This window comes from Chlamydotis macqueenii, chromosome 8 (genome assembly GCF_036417535.1).
Source record: "Chlamydotis macqueenii isolate bChlMac1 chromosome 8, bChlMac1.mat, whole genome shotgun sequence".
NCBI classification, from domain to species: domain Eukaryota; kingdom Metazoa; phylum Chordata; class Aves; order Otidiformes; family Otididae; genus Chlamydotis; species Chlamydotis macqueenii.
In genome coordinates, this window is record NC_141563.1 from 10,045,697 (window position 1) to 10,062,785 (window position 17,089).

Genomic DNA, 17,089 nt, shown 5'->3' on the forward strand with positions numbered 1-17,089 from the left:
TTATCAAAACCTTCTAACTTGCCGTATCAATCAAATAGAAGAGATCAGCTCTGAGGCATACCATTGTGAAAGATGAGTTATAACCTTCATAAAAGAGTAATTGTCTGTAAAGCCCTACACTCTATAGCAACAACAAAAATATCAATGAGCTCAGTGACACAGACTTGCCTTACATAAAGGTTGTTAGAATGCAAGATTGTTCCAGACATGCTGTGCTCAGCAAAAGCTGCATTTTTCTCTAAATCCAACTTACTTGAACTCTTTCCTTGGAGTGTAGCTTTTGCTGCTAGCTTACAATTACAGGAAACTAGCACTACTGATGACTATACAAATGACTCAGCAACTCAACAAGGAGGATCCTGCCAGTATTCTCACAGAAGTTACAGTCTGTGCTACTTACACTTACACAGTCTAAAGAAAAGTCCAATTATCCCCAGTGATTCAAAAATTGAGCGGAGAACTATCAGGCAAAGGGTCAAGTAGTGCCAGGGCTCTGCTTGGTGTCAATACATTTTTTTTTAAATTGCTATAATTTTGTAATTACAGATGTGGAGAAAGGGCTTTAGGGACAAATTAGCAAGCAAGATAAAAAGCAGGGCTTCATAATGATGTTAAAGTGAGTCATCTGGCTACTACTAAAGAAATGAGACTTCACTCAGACAACTAACCTAGGCATGGTGTCTACATCACCTTTCTGCTTGCAGGAGTTACAAACTGGCAATGGTACCTTCTCAAGGGGGAAAGAAAACACACTTTCCCACTCTGAGCAGTGCACCACTAAAAGAGGTGTATACGGTACAGGGATGCTGACATTTATCTCGTCGCATCAGCAACATTAAAAGTCATAATGTTAAAAAACCTTAAATCTACAAAAGTTTCCTGGTAAGTAAAATAGAAAATAAAAGAACAATTCTCAAATACCTTGGTTTCAACTTATTTTCTAGACCTTCGTATCCCTTACTACCACCTCCTATTCCCTTATCTACGCTACAGAGTTAGAAATTTCCTAGCATGGGCAGGGATCAGTGAGGCATAACTGATAGTATGGCACACTTCAGTTCCATGTTTTGAACAGCAATACACTGTCATTTCTCAGGGGAACGGCTGTACTCTGAATGACAGCACCTGCGGAACCTCAGAAGCAGCTACTGCCTTACAGATACAGCCAACTGGCTTCTCCTGAGGCGGCGGCAGCTCCTGTTGAGAAGTGGTTGTCTGCTGTAATCCACCTCAATGACATTGGACCCTTGTTTCCAGTGAGCCAGTCCAATCTCATGAAGCATCTTCATTTGTAAGCATAAAATCTATCAGCGTATTTGTACAGCAACTTTTGTAAATTAAACAAAGTTGTTATCATGGCTCGAAATGTCAATTGTAGATTTTCTCTGTCAATAAATCTTACAGGAAACAAAACAGCCTTACCACCATATTGTTTTTAATCCACCTCCGGTCTGGAATAGGGTTTCCAGCAAGCAGTACACACGGCAAAGTGAGCTGCTGCCCCTCAATTACATTGGCCGTGGCTGGACTTACTCCAATGAGAGGGATAACTTGAACAAAAGAAAGAATTAGAAGAAATTATTAGGAATTTTTATGTATTTATGTAAAGTATTAAATTTGAATTTTCATTATTAGTCCTGTCACTACTGCTACCTGCAGCAGCACCAGACAAAGGTCTGTTCGCGCAAGGTACTATAAAAAATATAAAGCGAGAAATAATGAAAACTATATGATTTAAGTGGAAAGGAGAAAAAAAAAGGGGCAAGAAAAAAAATGTAGCTGTCAAACAGTATGAGAGTTCCAACCTACTTGATTAAGAAAAAAAAAAAAATACCAGAAAAGGTTCTGGTATCTGAAACGTCAATGATGCAGGCGCCAAAAAAAAAACAAACACCAGATGAAGGTGTCGGGTAGCATAGGAGAGGAAAGAAAGCCAGAGGAAGACTGGTACAATGATCCTAAAACTAAGGAATGGCAACAAATGGAAGACATTGTCCGGCTGAAATTGGATCCAATCCAGCATTTCCCTGAAAGCTCGTGTTCCTCTGGATACGAAGCTGCTATACCATTTTCCTTGCTTGGGCAAAATACCAAAGGCCAAAAATAGCAGGTCTGGTGAGGACACAAAATAAGTGGTAACTTCCTTTGGGTATAAAATTTTAAGGGATTACAATAGAGGTCCACAGTCCAGCAGAAAATTCTGCATGCTCTGTAAAGAGCCCACAGAAAGCACTTCTCTGCACATGCTTTATAAATTAATTTTAAATAATGCAAATTAATTAACACTTTTAAATAGGTAAGAACATGTTGTCTATCAAATCCTACCAGCATTACAAATTCCCACCACATGTTTTAAGTTAACAAATGGTTTCGTTGATGGCAGATGGACTCTATTCTTATCCTCCCACAAACGTATACATTCCATAGCATTATTTTTCTTTTTATTGCCAATTGTCCAACTGAGATAATAAACAACTCCTCAATAGCACAGCTAATGTCAAAGCCAGACATTTACTGTCTTCTTGGATCACTAAGATTCCTTCCCAGTTATATCAACACATTGATCTAAGCAAGTTCATGGCTGCTTTTTTTTTTTTTTTTTTTTTTTTTAAGATGAATTAAATACCAGAAATCCCATTCATCATCATGGTGTTTTTTCATTTCTTAATAGATTTACTTAGGAATAAGAAACAGAAGACAGGATAAATAATTTTTTTAAGGTCCACATCACAGAGCGTAGATGGAACTAACTCACATTATTGTAGCCAGTTAAAAGACAATGTTCTCTCGTGCAGAATCCACCAGAACCAATTACACTAGTCCCTGCAAACGTCTTCTGATTCAGTTTCTGTGGATGACTACATATGTGTAAATACAGCTATAGATAAAAGCACATTGATATGTCACCATGTAAGTACAGAACCTACAGACACCCTGCTTGTCATACAAACACCACTGACTCTTGCCTCCTCCAGTGTGTTCCAGGTAGTGAAATGCTGCTAGTGTTTCCTTTCACCGTCATCACTGACATTAACCAGTCTTACCCAGTCCAGTTACTGTGATTGTGGCTGGCCGTGACTGAATTCTTCCAAACTGGTTCTCGGCTTCACAGATATAAGTTCCTTCATCACTGACCCACAAACCTGGGGGGTGGGGAGTTGCGGAAAAGAGATCAGATTGCAGCATCTGAAGTGATATTGAAAAGTTTGCAATATGTGGATACCCTGTCCTTTTATCTTTCAGTTTTAAATATTCATTTTTGGTCAGCTCATTCCTTTCCATCTGTCAACAAGTACAGAAGCAATGACTACGAGTGTAAAAAAAAAAAAAAAAAAAAGCAGTAGATACATATATAGGATACTTTTCACCACTTTATACATTGCATATACTTTAATCCTTTGTGCATAAATGTGCACAAACAATGTATGGCAGTACACTATATATCCACCACACATACAATACGCTATCACATAGTGCATTTACTGTGGAATATTGCTTACTACGTACAGCAATGTGTGTCTGTACGTGAACAGACACCCACACAGTACTATATAAGACACGAGTTACTGCATTGTACATACAGTAGAGAAGAATTATTTCACCCAACCTGATTATGTCTAGAAAGGAATAAAGAGTCAATTAAGAACACAGAATAACATAACAGTGTATGAGTGACTGAAATGCTTCAAGTGACCAAAATTTCAAAGCCTCTTGCAGAATTTCTAGTTACTACCCAAGTGAGGACTTGCCTAAAACAATGAGTTTAGAAATGTTTCTTTCAAGGAAAAAAAAAAAAAAAACAAAAAAAAAAACCCCACAAAACCCCAAAATGATGAAAATCCATGGCTCCTCATTATAAACAGAGAACATAACCCACATTAATTTAAACAAAGATGTAATAACTTCTATGAAGAGTAAAGCTAACGACTGAAACCAACTGATTTCACGTACTCATAGAAAAATGAACTGTATGTCAAAAGCAATAAAGTCAATATCAGAAACAATCTCTGACAAAAATCTAGTCTTTTTACAAAGATAACAATTTTATAAAGTAGTATAGCAAGTCCGTATTTCCTTCTGGAATCTTTTTGTTAAAAAAGTTTGGTCTACTTACTATTAATAGATAGAGCTCCTGTTCTGAGTTGGCTGATGGAACTAACTGCGAATGGTCTTGAAAAAAGGGGAGCACCATTTAGCCGCCTCCATTTAACCTTTGGTTCTGGGTAACCCTGAACATAGCATGGCAGTGTGATGTTGGAGCCAATATCCGCAGATTCATCACTGGGTTCCTGCGTGAAAACTGGAGGAGCTGGATTAAGGAAAAAAAAAAAAAAAAAAAAAAAAAAAGTACACAGAAAGTGAACTGGGGTTGCAACATGACATTACCATTCTGCTTGCACTGCTGACAGCCTAAGTTGATGTCCCACTATGCACAATTATTTTTCTAACAAGAGATTCTCAATTCTAGGAACACCTTACAAAAGCAGCCTTGCGTGCTCTGTACTTACAATGAAGAGCTTCAGCAATAGGCTAAACATCTCAAAGAAATTAAGACACAGCCACCCCCATCAGAAGAACATCCATGCTTAAGCGTTAGCATTGTTAGTCTCCTTCAAACAGCGTGGCTTATTGCTTCAGAAAGTGTATATGCCTGACAGGAACAGGCATTTAACAAGACATGATGTCTCAGGCTACAAGCAGTTAGAAAGAATTAGGAAAAGAGAAGAGCAGCTAAGTTACAATATTTTTATATAATAACAAGTCAGTATACTATGTTCTCTACTTGAGCACTATGAGGTTCAAACAGTTTCCTCCTCCTTTGCCTCTCTCTTCCTCCTCATAACTTTTATGCTTTGCAAATTAAGTATGAGTGAAGGAAAGTTGGAGTCCAAATAGGACAAGTAAACAGCTTAGCGAACACCACCAACAAGGCATTCCCAGCACGCAGACTTACACGCATTTGTGAGAAAGGTTCAGATAACCAAGGCACTATTGACCAGACACAGAAACACTGAAATTAGAGTATTTACTGTCTAGGTTGCAAGCTACTTACAGCCAACATCTAGAGTTATCTTTCCAGAAGCTCTCCCTGCATCATTAGTAGCCACACAAGTATAGTCACCAGCATCCAGATCTTGTGTTTCCTGGATCTTCAGAAGACCCCGATGAGTATCAATAACGAGAAATGGTGATGCCCTCAACTCTAAGTCACCTAAGTCCAGACAGAAAAAAAAGTAACTGAAATATAACAGGGTATTTACCAAAATTATCCCAACAAAACAGTATCCAAGTCTGACATTAGTTCACAACGTGATTGTACTTATTCAGTAGGTGAGTACTCTGACTTCCACTAAACTGAATACAAAAATTCATTACTACATCAGATACTATTCTATTCCTTTTTATGTATTTGTTTCACAAGGGGAAACACAAACCCAAGTAGCTTTGGACAGAGATCAGCATTAGGACAGTGTGCCGGGCTGTATTTCTCCTTCCCAAGTTAGCAACTAATGTGGCAAGTTGACTGCCAGCTCCGTACCAAGCTGGGAACTCTGTAAAACCTAGGAAATAGCTCTGCTACCTCTAAGGCTCAGCAGGAGCTACAGTACTGCTGTGTAACATTCAGAATTGGCCCGTATGTACTCTTTGGGATGAGTATCAAAGACTGCTTTAAAATACAAGCCAACTACTAATTGCAGTGAGCTCAGAAGCAGCTTCCTTGAGGAAAGGTTATTTGCAAACAGACCAGAAAGTGTTTTGTGTTTCCCTCCAGCTGCTGTCAGAGAAGAAAAATTGGACTGGATAAGCTATCTGTTGGCAGTATCTACCAAAAATGATTACTGGTATTCCAGAAAATCAGCAGGCAGGTGGCTGAAACAACCACACACAGACGCCAACCTCTTTTTCTGAGAATAAATGCTCAGTCTTGAGATATGGGAGTCTTTAACTCCCATTCAACTCTATGAAAACTGCAGTTGTTGTCTCCAATAACCTGCCTCACTACTTAAGAAACTGTATAGATACCTCTGAGATTCAGAAGGAACAAATACGATTCCCTAGGCATTGCAATGGAGTTCAAGCAAACATCCAATGGAAAAAATAGAAGAATGTTTTGTGATTTTTGTAGCATATAGCTAAACACTTTCTGACAAAAAAAAAAAAAAGAATGTTTTATAACATTCTCTGTTATAAAGCTCTGCTTTCTCTTGTTTATTACGTTACAGTACGTTCATCCATTGTATTTAAACAAGAGCAAGAATTTATGCCTTAAAGGCCAAGTGCTGTATCTTCCGGATTTAGAGAATTTCACAGGTCAGCCACTGATTGAATACTACATAAAGCTTTGGAGAAAATGAAGTCACTTCAGAATCATCGTTCTAAATATTACTGCTAAAGAAGATAAATCAAACACAAAGTAATAAGCACACCTTTAAACCATTTAACTTGGGGATGTGGGATTCCAGTTGTTTTACATTCCATAATAGTTGTGTCTCCAAGAGCAACCAGAATTTCACTTTGAACTATGGTCAATGTTGGGCCCTCTAAAAAGAGACAATATAGAAAAAATGAGTTCCTCATCCAAAGCAGATATCATTTTTAAGACATATACCATGAAACACTCTAATGTTTTCTTGTTATAGTGAAAAGTATTTGCATTAAAAAAATCAGAAAACCTTAAAAATCATGCAAGGTGACAGATGAACACTAGGAAGTGGAAAAAAAGGAGAGTCTGGAATGTCCAGAGTACCTGGACCATATGTAGAATATACAGGAATTTAATTGGAAGAGTTTGATCATGTAGAACGTAAAAAGACTCAGAGTCTCTCTCCCACTCCAGTCAGATGTTAGTCATCAAGAGTTTTACTAGTCTGCTACTAATATAATAATGTTGTGTTTAGAGTACACAAATTGGACTAGGATTCCAAAGTGCTAAGAACACTACAGGAATTTACGGAAACTTGAGTCCTTCTCCAAAGACCTATTCAAGCTTGCCAGCCTACCCCACTTTAATATCCAACTTTAGGTTTTGTTTGGTTTTTTTTCTCCTAAAAACAGTGTAAGAAGAAACATTAAGCCCCAAATATCACCTAATAATAGTGATTTGAAGAGAAAACAAAAAGGACATTTGTGAGCTGTTCAGCATCTTCTCTGATTCTTTGAAATTTCTACCAGTATGCTCTGAATAGTTCTAGTAATTTTAACAATTGTCTCTTTTACTTACCAACGTACGTAAGAGTGGATGTTTGTTTCTCTGTACCAGCTGAGTTACTTGCCAAGCAACCATAAATTCCTGCATCTTTTGGAACTGCCTTTCTTATGATTAAGGTGCCTTCTGGGGTCGATCTATACCTGGGAACACACAGGAGACCAATCAAAATGATTACTAAAGAAAAGAGAATAACGGTTACATCCTCAATCCAAGTAGCAACAGCAGCAGCATGATCAGATGGTTTATAAAAAGTTACTGCTGTTTTTTTCTCACGATAAACAATATCAGTATTATCATATCTATCAGAGAATATCAATGCATTTTGTGAAAAGCATTTAAATTAATCTCGTAAAAAATCTTCTGAAGAAAGGAGGGAGAGTACTTCTATCTTGGAGAAGAAGAAATTGCAGTTAAAGAGTGACAAAGGTGAAAGCTGAGGTGCTATTTATGAAATTCATAGGCTCCTGTGGAAGAAATAGTCAGAACATTTCAGCATTCTTCAAAACTTCTTTCTCATAAAGGAAAAAAAAAAAAAAGCAAGCTATAACCCCTACCTGCTCGAACCAATAATAAACATATCATTGTGTGTCCATACGATTGTCGGCTTTGGATAACCTGTTGCAGAACACCTGACAGACACTTCAGAGCCTTCTGTAAAAGTCTGATTCTTAGGTGAAATGACAACTCTGGGTGGTTCTAGGAAAAGAAATTAATCACAGCAGTTGAAAAGATTCATTTAGAAAACAAGTATAACAACAACTTTATTCCCATTATCAAATAGCTCAATATTGAGAAAATAGTCCTAATAAAGGTCACGTGAATGCTTCCCTGCAACTGTCTTCATTTAACACAGCTAACAACGAACAGATACACAAGAACTGCATCGTAAGGTCAGTAACTGCACTAAAATACAACCGGTCTGTGTCTGATAACACATTCTTTTAAGTCTCTCTTACTTACAGCAGTATTCAAAGAGTATCTGTTTCTTGAAGTAGCCATCCTTTCTCAGAGTGCACTCATTTCTTCACTTCCTCTAGCACAGTCTACCAGTCCCTCAGTTTAAAACACGCACACCTTTATAAAAGTTAGTAAGTCATGATTCAGGGTACAGAGACCAAATTAATTCACATGCCTAAATAGTTTGCTTTGTTCTGAGAAGCAGAATTTGGAGCTCCCAAATGCAGGCACCAATTCTGACAAAACACTGCTAGAACCAAGCAAAGTTCACCAACATGATCCATCAAGGTGACAAAGCCAGGCTGAAATAAGCACAAGCAGTTCCAGGTCATCACTTTGACCAGAAAGTATGAGAGCATTAGGGGGTACACATGGATTCAACTTGTACATAATAAGTATGTAATAATTCACTTAGAATTTTAAATGCACACTTAAAACTCAGCAAAGTAGCAACAGAACCGATTTTGACAGATTTGTGTCAAATTTGTGCAGACTTCTGAAAATGAAAGCCAATGAGCACAAGCCTTCCAGCAGGCTAACAGTAAGAACGTAACCTGAGCAATGAAAATAGGTCACCATGTATGTGCACACACAGAGAAATAAACAGCAAAATCATGTTGAAAACACTGTAAACCTGCAGTGTTAACAATGTCAACAGATGTTATGGATTTATTTCAGCTGGATTTTATCAAGAAGAGACTGGTGAGCTTCACAGAATTCATTTACTTCTATCCTTAGACAAAAAACCAAAACAATTCACTCTGGCAACTGCCATTTTTTTCTATGGTACAGTCGTGGTATTGTTAGTGAGGGGGGGCCTAAGGTGGCAGCTTCTGTAGGAAACTGCTGGAAGTCGCTCCCCTTTGTTCAGTGGACTCGGCCGGTCCTAGGGCGAACCCGCTGCTGGCCAAGGCCGAGCCGATTGGTAGCAGAATGTCCCGTGATAACGCCTCTGTGATAATGTATTTAAGAATGGGAAAACAGGAAAAAAAAAGAGGAGAGAAGATGTGAAGAAGCTGAGCAGGGGCAGAAGCACAGAGGGGGAGGCGCAGGCCTCATGGGCCTTGCAGGCCTCACCCTCTGGCCTCTCGCCAGGCAGCTGACTGGGCCCGACTCCGTCCAGCCCGACTGCAAGAAGTGGAGAGGAGATGAGAAGTGAATAAGATGTAAAAAAGATCCTGAGAGACATCTACCAGCCTGTTGTGAGGAACGGCTGCAGACGCCAAGGTCAGTTCAGGAGAGGGAGGAGTAATGCAGCTCCTGGCCAAGATTCCCCTGCAGCCTGTGGTGACGACCATGGTGGAGCAGGTTGTCCCCCTGCAGCCCATGGAGGTCCACGGAGGAGCAGAGATCCACTTGGAGCCCGTGAAGGACCCCGTACCAGGGGAGGTGGATGCCTGAAGGAGGCTGTGGTCCGTGGAGGGCCCGCTGGGGCAGCTGTTCTGGAGAGACTGCACCTCGTGGAAGAGATGACCCACGCCGGAGCAGTTCCACGAAGGACTGTGGCATAGGGGTGGGACCCCACAAGGGAGCAGGGGAGGAATGTGAGGAGTTCTTGAAGCAGCGGCGTGAAACAACGTGTGATCAACTGACCGCGGCCCCCATTCCCTCTTCCCCGCTGTGCCGCTCAGGAGGGGAAGGTAGTAGAGATAATGTTAAGCCTGGGAAGAGGGAGGGGTGGGGGGACGTTATCTTGTTCTCTGTCTCATTATCCTGCTGTTTGTAGTAATAAATGAATAGTTTTCCCCACGTTGAGTCTGTTTTGCCCGTGACGGTAGCTTTAAGGATTGCTCCCTGTCCTTATCTCAAACCTCAAGCCGTTTTTCTTATATTTTCTCTCCCTGTTCTCTCGGAAGGTGGGGGGAGCGGGAGAGAGACTGTGTAGTCTGGTCCCGATCAGGGCTGAACTACGGCAGTCATTTTGGCACCCAATGTGGGGCTCGAGGAATTTGAGATAAGGACTGAATTTAATTGGGAGCGGTAACGGGCAAAACAGGGATTGAACTCGATAAAAGAGCGAAATGATTATGGGGAATTTATGTTCTGATTGTGGTGAAGGGATAAGTGGTGAATTGTTTGTTAATTGTCTATCCACTGTTGGTGTTGTGAGGATATTATTTTGATTCTTGGTGCAGGGAATTCTTTCTTTTTTGTTGATGTGTGTGTATTTTAATTAGAATTCTTAAATACGTGATTCACAGAGGCGAGGGGTGGAATGTCGTGGTTTTGTTAGTGAGGGGGGGCCTAAGGTGGTAGCTTCTGTAGGAAACTGCTAGAAGTCGCTCCTCTTTGTTCAGTGGACTCGGCCGGTCCCGCTGCTGGCCAAGGCCGAGCCGAGTGGTAGCAGAATGTTCCGTGATAACGCCTCTGCGATAATGTATTTAAGAATGGGAAAACAGGAAAAAAAAAAAAGAGAAGATGTGAAGAAGCTGAGCAGGGGCAGAGGCACAGAGGGGGAGGCGCAGGCCTCATGGGCCTTGCAGGCCTCACCCTCTGGCCTCTCGCCAGGCAGCCGATTGGGCCCGACTCGGTCCAGCCCGACTGCAAGAAGTTGAGAGATGAGAAGTGAATAAGATGTAAAAAAGATCCTGAGAGACATCTACCAGCCTGTTGTGAGGAACGGCTGCAGACGCCAAGGTCAGTTCAGGAGGGGGAGGAGTAATGCGGCTCCTGGCCAACATTCCCCTGCAGCCTGTGGTGAGGACCATGGTGGAGCAGGTTGTCCCCCTGCAGCCCATGGAGGTCCACGGAGGAGCAGAGATCCACTTGGAGCCCGTGAAGGACCCCACACCGGGGGAGGTGGATGCCTGAAGGAGGCTGTGGCCCGTGGAGGGCCCGCTGGGACAGCTGTTCTGAAGGGACTGCACCTCGTGGAAGAGATGACCCACGCCGGAGCAGTTTCACAAAGGACTGTGGGGTAGGGGTGGGACCCCACAAGGGAGCAGGGGAGGAATGTGAGGAGTTCTTCCCCCGACCATGAAGCAGCGGCATGAAACAACGTATGTATGATGAACTTACTGTGACCCCCATTCCCTCTTCCCCCCTCTGCCGCTCAGGAGGTGAAGATGGTAGAGATAATGTTAAGCCTGGGAAGAGGGAGGGGTGGGGGGAGGTTATCTTGTTCTCTGTCTCATTATCCTGCTGTTTGTAGTAATAAATGAATAGTTTTCCCCACGTTGAGTCTGTTTTGCCCGTGACGGTAGCTTTAAGGATTGCTCCCTGTCCTTATCTCAAACCTTGAGCCGTTTTTCTTATATTTTTCTCTCCCTCTTCTCTCAGAAGGTGGGGGGAGTGAGAGAGAGACTGCATAGTCCGGTCCCAATCAGGGCTGAACTACGACAGGTACCTATGATTTTGTGTAACGTATAATGGCAAGAAAAAGAAGATCGACACCACTTAATGGACGAAAACATAGCAACTTGTAGGACTGACTGCTGTTACTTAACCTTAGTTACGGCATTAAACTGGCTGCTTGATCAGGAGCATCAACTTCATCTTAGGAGCTTCGCCCTTCGGTACTCACATGCTGTATTAACAGGTATTCCTCTGCAGCTGAGCTTTTTACTAGCAACCATAGAATGGAAAGCCCAAGCCTAACTCTCCCTTTTAGGAGAGTACAAGAGGCTAAATACACATAACACAGATATCTTGAGGCTAAGGCTCCTTTGTTAGCTTCAGTGGGAATTACACTATCCTATAGACTTGGGTGATATGTTTGACGTCTTTTCATGGCTGCTAAGGAAAAACGTGTCTAAGATCCAGTACAATCTATTTATGTGTGGCATAACCCATCAAGGACAAGATTACGGTGCGATGGTGTGCAGCTGCCAGGTGAGCAGCATGAATCTTTCTAGTTCACTCTGTCATAATGCAAACAGAAACAATTCAGAGTGCTATTACAATGCCTTTCTATAAGAATTAATGTCATGCCCTTTCCGCTGTCATTGCACGGGGGAGGATTATTGTCTAAGCTCTGTGTTGCAATACCATTTACTTAAAAAGCTGCTAACTAAAAACCACAGTGTTTCTGACCTGGAAGAAGAATCTCCCTGCAGAAGATCATGTTGCTTGTAGGACAGAAGCGAGGCAGGTTCTGTCTCCTTGCAGAGCAGAAACACTATGGGTTTTAGTCAGCAGCTTTTTAAGCAAATGGCATCACAACACCGAGCTTGGAAAACAATCTTCCTCCCCAGGATCTGAGCACACTTAATGAGAGGGCATCAACAACTGATAGAAAAATCTGAGATAATAAGAAATTAAATGGTTTTCAAATGCTCAAAAGTCAAATTAAGAGCAGGAGGTCTCTTCATTTTTTACACAAAAGGGTTTATCAAGAGTAGCACAGGCTTGGGAAACACAAGCTGGCAAGTGTACAGATCTCATCACTTGCATCACATTCTGCTAACTTTAACAAGGAGTCTGTGCCTCTGCAAGTCCAACTTCACTTGATAATATGGACTAATTACAACACATCACAGCTGCAAGGCAAGGGAGCACGTAGCAGTACACAACTGCCTCACGGATATCAGACATTGTACTGTCTGCCGCAACCGCAGTTACTACAGCATGTTTTGTACTGTAATACATCTTACTGAATAGGAGAGCAAGGCTCCCAAGGAACATCAATAGTTTTGAAATATAATTAGTAGTAACATCAGCATGCAAGTCACTGACATAACTTTCATTTAGTATTTTTAGTGTACTTTTAGATAAAATATTCACAGTAGGCTTTGTGTTTGTGTTTCATTAACAATTCACATCTGTTAATGCTTCATGCAAACTTATCTGCATGCCCCTATTAAGGGCATAAAACCTCTGTAACAAAGAGAAACGTAATTGCTGCTCTGAGGAAGGCTCTCTGATGCAATACGGCACCTGGTGCTGTGGGGAGCAGAACTATTACTGCTAGGACTCGATGGCTGTTTTTAGCTATTAACTAGACGTGAGCTTGTAAAGGATTCTGAGATCTGTAAGTAAAAGCGTATGCAAAACCACACCGCTATGCTGCCAAAGACAAGGAACAAATTAAATATTAAAAAGCAACTAGTTTGCACACAATTGCAAAATTGTAAACACAGTTGCAAAAGTGTAAACACAGACACATATAATACCTTATTATTTCCTTTCTTAAATTTATGTCCATTAACCTTCCCCCAAGTTTACTACTTTTTCACTTGTAGAGTACATTTAATAAAAAAGTTGCAGGGTCCTGAAAAGCCCCTCTTGTGTTTTGTAACAGGTCTGAAACCTCTGAACTCAGAGGCAAGGCATCAGAGGAAGGCAGTTCCAGAAGTGCTAGGATCAAAGCCAGATACAAGGAGGCAGGGAGAGGCAAGAAGTGGATGTAAGTTACAGAACTGTCCTCAAGTGATTCATGATGTGCACAGCTTTCTCAGCTATTTTTATTTTGTTTTAAATCCTGCCAAGAGACACTGGGAGATATTCTGCATGCTCTGGTGTTCGGTAAGGTCTCCTCTGATGTTGATATTAGGAAACTGTTTGTCTCAGATGGCAATTACACATCATACTTGGGCAACACACCATTGCTCCTGCAGTTATTTCCACACAATTATATTATTAGGTAAGCAAAAGAAGGTAGAAGAAGTATTTGTATTTAACATATAAGCAATGCAATGAATTGAAAAAAGTCAATGCACAGCAGATATACTCAAGCTACTATAGCTAGAATCAGTGAGGCCACCGATCACCTTGTTTTCTTGCTCAAAGGCCAGCAAGCAGGCAGGCATGCAGAACAGGCTTTCTTATACAGCAAGTCAATTTGATTTCTTTTGCTTTGTTCTTTGCAGCAGAGGAGAGAAGATGAGGATGGAGGCAAGAGAAACACAAGCTCCTTAAAGTGCCAATACCATTCAAAGCTGTAGAATAAAACCTTTTAAACAACGCAGAGCACATGTATGCTTCTAAAGAGAAAGGCTGGTGGGAAACTTTCTCTGAATGGTCTGAAGCGTTCACAGTTGTAACTATCCTTGGCCCTAATATTCATTAAAACCACTTGAAGTACTTAAATTTAGCATGAAAGAGAAACAGCAAATACCAAATTTTTATTTCAAACAACATAAAAAACACTACCTTCATTATTAGTAAAAACCAGACTTAGTGCCAATGTTTTTTCACTACTTTCTGTATGCTTTTTTTTCTTAACAAAAATTTTTGCCCAAAAAGCCACTGTGCAGATGAAATTTGCCTGAACCACTACTTAAAGTATCAATATTTTTGTGCAGCGCCTTCAAGATTCTTCCTTGCCTTTTACACTAAGAGCATTTTTGGAAAACTGAATGATTCAAACTATTCACTCAACATGGACTAACAAGGCTAAATAAGAACAACTATTTCAATGTGTCTAGGCACAAAAAAACCACCACGTAAGAACTCAATTTGTACATGCCTGTTGCAAATTTTTACAAGGTTTTGATTTTTGTAATATTTCACTTCCTCAAAACCTTACAGTAAACATCCAGACCCTCCTACATACACAGACACTGGCAGAGAACTGATGGAGCCCCATCCCTGTGCCCAGTCTGTTCACCAGCTCTCTGTAGTTACAACCCATTCTTGTAAGCATCAATTAAAAGCGTCTGAATTGACCTCCTTAGGCTTCCAGCTACCAAGACACAAGGAGATGCTTCTCACAAAGCCCTGCTTTGAGTAATATAGGAACTGTAGTGTTGGTGCGAAAAACTAAAACTCTTCAGACTGCAGTCCTGCATGACCACAGTGATGTCTAAGAACTCTTGCGTTACTGTGAGTTTCATGGATATGCCTTAGTTTTTCCACATGGAAATATAAATGGAAGTAAACGGCTTTGATCTCAAACTGTCTAAAAACTTATATTATGTTAGTGACAAGAGTGCATACTGCAAAGGCACGGGGCGGGGGAAATATCCAGCTTTACTACTGTGATAGCTATCAACATATGTCAGTGAGACAGAAGGCTGAGGAAATGCAGATACTGGAGAATTCCTCCCAGAGCGTAGATTTCCACTTTGAGATCAGATTAGGCACAGAATTTACATTATATCCTATGTTATGAGATAATAATACAGATACATATAATCTGTCACTACATTTGGAAAAGAAATCCTCTCTGTTCATCTGATTTCTATTAAGTTTATATCATGTTTTAGCAACACGCATTGGAATTAATATTCAATTCAATTTTATATTTTTGTTCACGAGCCAAATGAAAGAAGCATAGAAGAAAAATTGCACATAAACAGAAAAACTGACCAAGGCTCCTGTTTGAATAGCAAGCTGAGTACAGATTTGTTACAGCACAAATAAAGATCAAAACATTCAATAGGGATAAACAAAAAGTAGCCTTCACTATTAATCAGCCAGCCACATTCATCTGTACTTTTGGCATCAACCAAGCGAACCTAATTAAAAAGGAATATTGTCTTTGGACATTACTACCTTGCTTCATTCACTCGCCAGCTGAGTCACTCAGCTGCCAAGTTCCCACTTATCTCCTTCCCAATCCGCCTTCAACCACGCAGAAGCACAGAGCGTGCCGTCCTGCATCGTTCCCTTGCGCTGGCACTCTGCAAAGGCGACGCCGCACAACGAACCAAGCAAACACCCATTTCCACAACTGCCTTTGCACTAGCTCAGGTAAGAGCAGTACAGTTCTGGTTTCTGCTGCTTGTCTGGGATGTACCTGAGCATTGCCGTTGCTTTGGTCGAGCTGAGTCACAGACATTGTCTCGCAGGCAAATTTTTTTTTCAACCTGGATTTGAAGCTAGTAGTTGGCTAATAAGCGTCCACATCAGTTCCCTAGACACCTGCATCGCGTCAAGCCAATGGGTCCCGCTTTCCCCCACTGCGCACCTGAGGCAGTTGACTCCACTTACACAGTAGGACAGCCCTCTTGTCACATGTTGGCTTGACAAAAGATCACTCAGCAGACTTATTACAGCAATGGCAACTCTTCAGTGCCCAAAGTCAAACGTACATTTTATTTCTTTCACTCGGAATTGTTTAACAGTGCCACTTGTAAGCAAATGCTAAAACCACTTTTCAGTTGTGATGGTGATACCAGACAGGCATTTAAACATTTTTAAAAGTCCAGCAAATAAGCAAGTAAAGGAAACCAACTCGTTATGGACCCAACAGTAATTACAGCACATATGATTTTATTCTACCTGTACATTCAGATAAATAAATACAGCAGAATAGTGTGCTGACCTGTGTGCTGTTCATCAGTGAGCTCAGTGCACAGGAGCTGGCACTTCATTACCTTAAGACAAATGGTCAGTGTTGCCTCACTTCATGTGAATCTACAGCTGCAATTCATCATACGCTGAGATTACTGAACTCAAACATTTCTATTCATTGCCAACATAAACACAAGCGAAAGCCATAAAAGCTTCTACATACTATACAGTCGTGTTGTAAAGGCAAAAGACAGTCGCAATCATTAAAAGTGCTTCATTTTCATTTTCATCTTACCTACTCACACTAGAAAACATGCAAAACCAAGACCACCATAAAATCACGTTTATTATCACCCAGATTGCAAGGATCTGAGTTTTAATTGTGTATTTGAAATGCTTGGAAGGGGTATGAAACAAACAAACAAAAAAATTACAAATTAATCTCATCAGCATACACACTGTAAATTTTTTTAAAGCGCCTAAATTCCTCAAAATCCTCCCCAAATCAATATTACTTATGTGCATGAAAACATCAGGAACACAACATCAAGCTACCAAAACACATGAATTCAACCTGATAAATATGCATACAGCAAACTCATATTTTGCCTACAAGACTGAAACAAACTGGAAATAAAAAGTTTATAGGCTTTTGGAATTTTTCCTCATCAGTGAGAAATATATAATTTAAAAGTTTATAGGATGATCAATATTTTTCATACTCCTGGTCAATTTGTAGCCTCACGT

At 40.7% G+C, this 17,089-nt stretch overlaps 1 protein-coding gene across 1 annotated transcript in view; it reads right to left on the bottom strand.

The window, feature by feature from the left end:
* HMCN1 (hemicentin 1) overlaps positions 1-17,089 on the bottom strand; it is a 201,103-nt gene that overhangs the window by 113,662 nt on the left and 70,352 nt on the right. Inside the window, exons 12-18 of the mRNA XM_086753035.1 lie at positions 7,765-7,906; positions 7,223-7,350; positions 6,429-6,542; positions 5,054-5,212; positions 4,115-4,309; positions 3,045-3,143; positions 1,423-1,550 (exon numbers count right to left, since the gene is read on the bottom strand). Coding sequence (XP_086609161.1) covers positions 1,423-1,550; positions 3,045-3,143; positions 4,115-4,309; positions 5,054-5,212; positions 6,429-6,542; positions 7,223-7,350; positions 7,765-7,906 — 965 coding nt within the window. The remainder of the gene's footprint in view (positions 1-1,422; positions 1,551-3,044; positions 3,144-4,114; positions 4,310-5,053; positions 5,213-6,428; positions 6,543-7,222; positions 7,351-7,764; positions 7,907-17,089) is intronic.